Raw genomic sequence first — 7912 nt, forward strand, 5'->3', positions numbered from 1 at the left:
AGGCTTTAAATGCATGGATCATAACAAATTATAGCTCACATTGAGAAGAATGGGAATCCCAGAGAATACTTAATATAACATCTATATCTATACCAAGAAACTGTTGTGCAAACAGAGCAAGGGAACACAGCATCATTTAATATCAGGGATGGTATGCATCAGAGTTGTATCTTGTATGCTAAGCAAATTTATGAAACTGGATTCTATGAAGAGGAGTGGAGCATCAAAATTGGAGGAAGACTCATCAACAACCTGCTCTATGCTGATGAGACAACTTTGCTGAAAGTGAGGAGGATAGGAAACACCTGCTTCAGAAGATCAAGGACTACAGCCTTTCATATGAATTACATTTCAATATCAAGAAGACAAGGATCATCACCACGGGCCCAGCAGTCAACATTATGATAAATGGAGAAAGCATTGAAGCTCTCTCATAATTTCATCTTGTTTGGATCAATAATCAGTACCATGTTACCAGCAATCAGGAAATTAGGAGACCTATTGCATTGAGCAAATAAAGTGTACCTAATTCAGGCCATCATCTTCTCAATATCCTGCTACATATTGGAGAGTTGGACAATAAATAAAGATGATAGAAGAATTGATACTTTTGAGCTGTGGTGCTGGAGAACAGTTTTAAACGTACCATGGACTGCCAAGATAATAAACAGGTCTTTTATGAAGAGGGCGAAACCATGCTGCTCCTTGGAGGCAAGGATTTTGAGCCTCTATCTCACATCCTTTGGGCATGGAGCCAGGAGGGACCAGTGGTACCATGCTTGGAATGGTCAAGGGACAGTACAGGAGAGGAAGACCTCATAAGAGATGGACTGACACAGTAACTGGGGTAATAGGATTAGGTGTGTCAGAGACAGTGAGATTAGCTCAGGGTATCACAGGATTCAGAGTTATTGTACATAGGTCACTATGAGTTGTAGTAGACTCAGCAGCACATACAACAATGATATTATACCTCAGTAATGATGAACAGCCTACAAATATACACAAAGTTATAGGTAACCTTTTACACATATTGGCAAAAGCTATATGATTCCATTTATAAAATACAGAATAGGCAAGTATACCTGTGCATTCAGAGGTCAAGACAATGGCTATGGGAAGTGATGAAACATCAAAATGGGGATTTCTGAGCAGCTGATAGAATTGTTCCTTTAGCTAAGTGCTATTCAAATAGCTGTGTCTAAAAAAACCCAAAAACAACAAACAAACAAAACCCAAAGCGCTGTGTCTGGCTTGTGAAAACTTAATTTAACATATTATATATTTATAGCATGTTCTTTTCCATGTATTTATTAATTTACCTTTACCATAAATGTACCATATTTACAATTAAAATCACAATTTTTTAAAAAAACTCATTGGCAGGTCTGTTTTTATGTTTCTTGCCTATAATTTGTGATAACAGGTGAGCTACTGAAGAGATAATAAACTTTTAACTAAAAAAAATCTTTTCCATTTTCTGTTTTTCAGGGCCCTCCTGGTCCAAAAGGTGATAAGGTAAGAAGACCCATTGGAGAAGCAAGTTATATTAGTGGAAATGCATACTAACTTGACTTACAGTACATTGTTATATTTTTAAAATGAGCATCACATATAGATTCTTTTCTGAAGCTGTCATATTCTCTTTCTACTTAACAGGGAGAACAAGGTGACCAGGGACCTCGGGTAAGTTGTATGCTTCCTATCTTGGGGAGAAAATGGCTTTCTGCTGTAAACTCAGTGATTGAAGATATGCAGATTCCTAACTGTCTTCGCATTGTATGGTTTAGTGTTGGGTGGCAAAAAAATACATTACCTGTAAGTGAAAAAGCCTTAATAACTACTAGCATGCTATTCTACTTATAAAATGCAATCCGTTTTTATCTGTCATGTGCTAATTAATTTGCTATCAATGAGCCATATTACAATAACTAGCTCTACTGATTAAGAAGTCAGAATTACTTCTAAAAGTCAATTGGAATCAACTACGATCAGAATTAATGAAGGATAATTTGATTTGGAAAAAAAAAAAAGTCAACTGCAGCCACCTTTCCAACGGCTATTGCATCTTTCAGAATTGTATGCATTGTTCTGCATGTGCAAAGACCATGCGATTTCCGTGGAATGTGGCTTTTTCCCCCTGCAGTTAAACTTTATGTGCTATTGCATAAACGTTTTCTTATAGATAGTGAAAATATTAGTGCCTTCTAATTTTGTTTTCCATAACAAGTTAGAATACTACTTTTCTGAATTTTTATATTTTGAATATATTTTAGCACTGAAGATACATATAATATACTTTAGCATTCCTTAGAGGAGAGATATTCTTTTCTTTTCAAATGTGGCTCTCTTACCAGTACAACACAGTGGTGAAGGCTTTGTTGTTACCTTGGTAGTGCCAAGTCCTCTGTTTCACATCTGTGCCTTATTACCCAAATGTTCAGACATACTGTTCCAATGATGTAGTGACTCCGTTCAGACATACCTCTCAATTTTCTCATGTCACTATGCACAAAAGCAAGTATTTGGTGAAAATAATCTTTTCCTACAGTGGAAAAGCACATAGAAAATAGAAATTGTGTAGCTCTTTCTAGAAAACATGCTGTACTTAGTTAATTGTTGAGTGTATGCTGCAGTAGTAGATTTTATTGCAAGAGTTAGAACTGATTCAAACTTGAAAGGTTTGCTGAAGCTGTACAACGTCGTTGTGTTTCCTCAACTAGATAAAATGTATGCTATGGTGTTCTTTCCTCTCAATTCTTCTTTGACTTAATATAAAAGTAATTACTATACTCTAGAGCATTTCATCTGGAATGGCTTTTGTTCTAGTTGATAAATAATTCTAGCCAAGGGCTCATCCTAATAGTCTAAGGGATTAAACATGAAATCTCCTGGCATGGATGGGAATGAAATAAAAACTTTCATAACTATGTTGTTGTTGTTATGTGTCATCGAGTCACCTGTGATCCATAGTGACCCTATGTACAGCAATTATGAAGCCTGCCCTATTCTGAGCCAGTCTCACTGACTCCAACACACCAACCCCTATTGCCCAAGTTACTCAATCAATCTATCTCATCAACTGTCTTCCTCTCCTGCACTTTAGATTATTATAATATATCCAGTTGTTGTGTATGTATTGTTCATTTCACATGACATATTTCCATGTCTTGAATATGTTTATTTCACATGACATATTTCTATGTGTTGAATACCATTTCTTTCTATACACAATATCAAACTCATTCAACTTGCCATTCTGGGTAAGAGGAAAACAGTTTCCATTCTGAGAAATTGTCTTCTGGCGATGGAAATTAAGGGGTGGTTCATAGCTTAGCTGTCATCAGTCTGCATGCAGTCCTCCTTTTCAAAAGGTGTGTTGGCTTTCATCATTCCAAAGAGTGATGATTGATTATAAAGCTAGGCCAAATTTTTTTTAAGATGAAACCTAAAACCATGTGAAATTCACCTGGTTTCATGTTGCATTGCAAACTAAGACTTGGACCAGGTTCCTAAAAGTTTGGCCAAAGTTCATGAACTTCTTTGAGAAACCTAGACTGCCTTTCAAGAAGATTTCAGCCAGCTTTCACACTGGCTGAGGCCAACTTCCACACGCTCAAGGGCCCACTCCACATTTCAGGTGGAAAGTGGCAAAAATCTATCACATTGCCTACTGGGCTTTGCTTTGTTTTGAAGGAATTTGGATTGAATTCATAATACAAGATGCATCTTCTTGGGTAAGAGTCTAGGTGTCCCAGGAAATATTTGGGAAAGAGAATGAGACCTCACTGAATTGGATGCCTTGTTTAGGATTTCTAACTTAAAAATAAAACAGGTCACATTTATTGCTCTCATAATTTATAAACAATGCTTTGCAATAGGATCATATTTGACCCTTATAAGAAAATTTAACATCACAGGATAGTAAAATTATAGTAAAAGTTAAGAATGGTAACGAAGGATTTATATTTCTGCAAAAATCAAAGGGATCCCAGACCTGGGGAAGTCTTCTAACAAAATTTCATTTGATCCACATCCTTTGTTCAGGTACACTGTTTCAGCTGATACTAATTGAACAGTCAGTACTTTAAAGTAGAGATATTTTTATATTATTTCCATTTTATATCTGAGTTGTGTTTTCTTACCATTTGTTTCTAGTGAATTGTTTCTTTCCTAACATGATGACCCTTCAAACTACATTATCCTAGTCCTTTGCTAGATTAAATTCTCTTATGACATTTCTATTTGCTTGAACTTCTTCCTTCTTCTCTTTGACTTCTCAGATATCAAAACAGCCACAATACAGAGAGTAAACCTGGAAAAACTTAAAATATAATCTACAGAGTCAAACTAAAAACATTGCCAACTCATGGCTCACCTTCCATTGGGTTTCTAAGGCTATAAATGACATAGGAGAGATTGTCCATCTCTCTTTTGAAAAAAAGAAAATAAGAATGTGAAATTATCATAGAGACTTTAAGAACAGTAGCTTTGAACCTTGTCCTACCCTGTGCCATCCTCATCATATTTGACACACTTGAGCCCATTGCTGAAGTCACTGTGAGAAGCCATCATATTGGAGCTCTTCTGCACCTTTGATGACCCTCCACCTTTCCAAGTATGATGCCTCTTTCCAAAGAATAGCCTTTCCTAATAACATGCCCTTAGTACATGAGATGAAGTTTCCCAATCCTTACCTCTAACTCATCAATGTGTTCCCATTGAATTCAATCTCACATTGTTAATTTCTTCCATAGTCTTACAGTCAGTTATTGTGCTCCCACTTTTGACCCTAGATAATCTACTCTGTATAAGACACTCAGAAGATACACAGTCAGATTGGACTGTAGTTGGTAAGCTAAAGAAGAAATCTTAAAAGGGATGGGCAATTGCCTCCAGTTCTGTTAACTGCCTGTGAAAACCCACCCGAAGGGTCGGTTCTGACTCTGGTACACAACAACAACAATGTAGAATACAGAAAGCTCTACATTTCGGTGGGACCTGGCCACAGAAATGAAAAGTTTGAAGAAGGCAATTGCTGGTATTATTTACATACTTCAGTTATGTTAGTATGTAAAAGTCTGTGACTCTTTACCTTTTACCCATGATTGTAAAAAGTCCAATGCAAGTTCAGCCATTACATCTATATCCACATGGGGGACAAAGAAAAGAAATCCTGTTTTCTTCCCAAGGGATTTCACAAGCATATTTTGTTCACATCTCGTTGCCTAAACTGGGTCACATAGACATCCCAAAGCTGGAGGGAAACTGAAGAGAATGGCTTCACTAAGGAACGCTGGGGCATCTCACCACCAGGACCTGTCACAAATGCTAAGCAAAAACCTGAGATGACAAACAGGAAAAAGTGTAAGGGCACTAGTTGAAAAGACTGGTAAAGAGAGAAGTCTTTAAGCAGATGGTGCGATGAATCTGATCTCTATGAGATTTACAATTAAACCTATAGCTGTAGATGGAATGATGGCCAGGCTAAGTTTCAAAATGTACTCAGCAGCAACTCTGGTAGTGGAGTGTGGAGTGTGGTATGCAGTAAGACAAAACTACAGTCAGGGAATAAGACTGAAAAATCATTAATGCTTGTAGCTAATTGGTTGTATAGGCTAAAATAGAGAAAGAAGTTAAAGACCAGACAGTTTTCTGGCTTACTGTTTTACAAAACAGAAGAAAGCCGGAAGGATATAAGTGTAATTTCAGTTATGTTGGATTTATGGTCTTGCTGAGACATTGCATTTCCCAATATTTAGCAAACAATTGAAATCACGTGAGTGGAGTTCTGAGGTAGTGTCACAACTGGTGGTAATTAGCACATAGCTTAACTGCCTCACAGTGAGAGTTGAGACTAGAGGAGAATATAAGATGATAGTTGAACAGATAGGGAACAGAGGACCTGCCTGTACTAATCTTTTAGAAACCTCCACCTTTAGGGAGAAAGGAGAGAAAGAAAGTACATGTTGGTAGAACCAGAACACTGAAATATTTGAAATCCAGAGAAGATGCTTTAAAATAACTGAGCATGGCCAAGAGAACCTAAAAAGGAAGCAACAAGAGTGAAGTGTATAAAAATCTTGAAGATTTTATATTCGGGAGTCATGGGATCTTAAGAGTAGATGTTGTTAAAGCAGTGGGAGCAGACATTAGATTGCAAAAGGTTATGGCTCAAGTGTAAATGGTATGAACATTGGCTGTCTTTGAATACTGTTGATGCCATATGATTTCATACAGAAGAAAGCAGGCTTTCTTGGCATTCACTTTCTGTCAATATACATTAAACCAATTTTGAGCCTAAAATTTTAAGCATAATATAACATCCTTAAATATCATTTGCTTTTATTCTAAAAGACATTGAGTGTTAGATTTCCACAGATGAATAGATTCTGACATTAGAATTTCACTTTCCTCCTTGATTCTTTAGAAGATGTCATTACAGATTTGACATTAGCCTTCAATTCTTTCCTGCAGTCAAGTCTTACATTGTAGCAGCCTCTGATCTGTGGGTCTGGTTGGTACATTAGTCAGCCACGATGCTCATGCTTGATTTTTCTTTATTTCACCTTTATTCCTTTTTCTTTATTTGATCCCTGATGGCACAACACTTTGGCTGCTAACCAAAAGGTTGTCAGTTGGACCCTACCCAGAGGCTCCAGAGGAGAGAGACCTCGTAATCTCCTCCTATAAAGATTACAGCCCTGAAAAACCATGAAACATTTCTTGTCTGTCACTTGGGGTCATGATGCGTCAAAATCTAATTGACTGCACTGAACAATATCAGCAAGCTTGATATTACAAAGCTCTCATATTCTGACTTTATATAATCAAGCAGAGACTGGATAAACTGGATAATGATGATTCGTAGACTGAGTAAAGCTTGGGTTAGGGTATGAAATCTCACATAAGAGTACTGTTGTTATTATTCGTTGGTTTTGAGTCAGCTTCAACTCATGGTAATCTTAATGTATAGCAGAATACACCACTGTTACGTCCTATGAAATCCTCCACCTCAAAAAAAAAAAAATACAAATTCTCACCACTGCACCAGTAGGTAAAAACACGGTCAATGGACAAAAGAGTGCAGTTGTAAACAATATTATCATCCTTGAATCCACAATTGACCTCTGTGATAGAGGCAGTCAAGACATTGAAGCATGTTGCATTTGCATTTGCAGAATTCTGCTGTTAATGACCTATCCAACATTCTAAAGTAAAAGGATGTCAATTCAGGCCTTGGTATTTTCAATTGCTTCCTATGCATCTACAAGTTGGACTATGAATAAGGAAGATAGAAGAATCAATGCCGTTGAACTGTGATGTTGGTGGAGGGTACTGAATATAGCATGAACTGCCAAAAGGACAAACAAATCTGGCCTGAAGGAAGTGTAACCAGAGTGCTCTGTACAGGCAAGGATGGTGAAACTTTGTCTCATTTACTTGAGTATGTTCTCAGGAGGAACCAGTCCTTAGGAAGAAACATTACACTGGAAAATGCAGAAGTTTAGAGAAAGAGAGGAAAATAGTCAATGAGATGGACTGACAAAATGGACTTGAGCAAGAATAATTATGGATTTATGAAACAGAACGTGGATGACCCTGGAGAACATTATGCTAAGTGAAATAATCAGTCACAAAGGGGCAAATAAAATATTGTCCCACTATGCCTTTTGTTTATAGAGTCACCCAATTGGCAGTATCAGGATGGATGGTGAAGAGATTGAGATTGTACACAGTTTTAGTTTGCTTGGCTCCACAGTCAACACTCTTGGCACCAGTAGCCAGGAAATAATTTAAAGGCGCACTGCCATGGAAAAGTCTTCTGTTAGGGACCTCTCCAAAGTACTGAAGAGCAATGGTGTCTCTCTGGAGACTAATGTGCATTTGATACAGGCCATGGTCTTCACAA

General features: G+C 37.3%; 1 protein-coding gene across 1 annotated transcript in view; it reads left to right on the top strand.

Annotated features, from left to right (window-relative positions):
• COL25A1 (collagen, type XXV, alpha 1) overlaps positions 1-7912 on the top strand; it is a 701437-nt gene that overhangs the window by 452907 nt on the left and 240618 nt on the right. The window contains exons 6-7 of the mRNA XM_006881095.1: positions 1492-1518; positions 1660-1686. Of these exons, the coding sequence (XP_006881157.1) occupies positions 1492-1518; positions 1660-1686 (54 nt within the window). The remainder of the gene's footprint in view (positions 1-1491; positions 1519-1659; positions 1687-7912) is intronic.

Source organism: Elephantulus edwardii, unplaced genomic scaffold, assembly GCF_000299155.1.
Source record: "Elephantulus edwardii isolate Elephantulus edwardi_28Jun2011 unplaced genomic scaffold, EleEdw1.0 scaffold00012, whole genome shotgun sequence".
Lineage (NCBI taxonomy): Eukaryota > Metazoa > Chordata > Mammalia > Macroscelidea > Macroscelididae > Elephantulus > Elephantulus edwardii.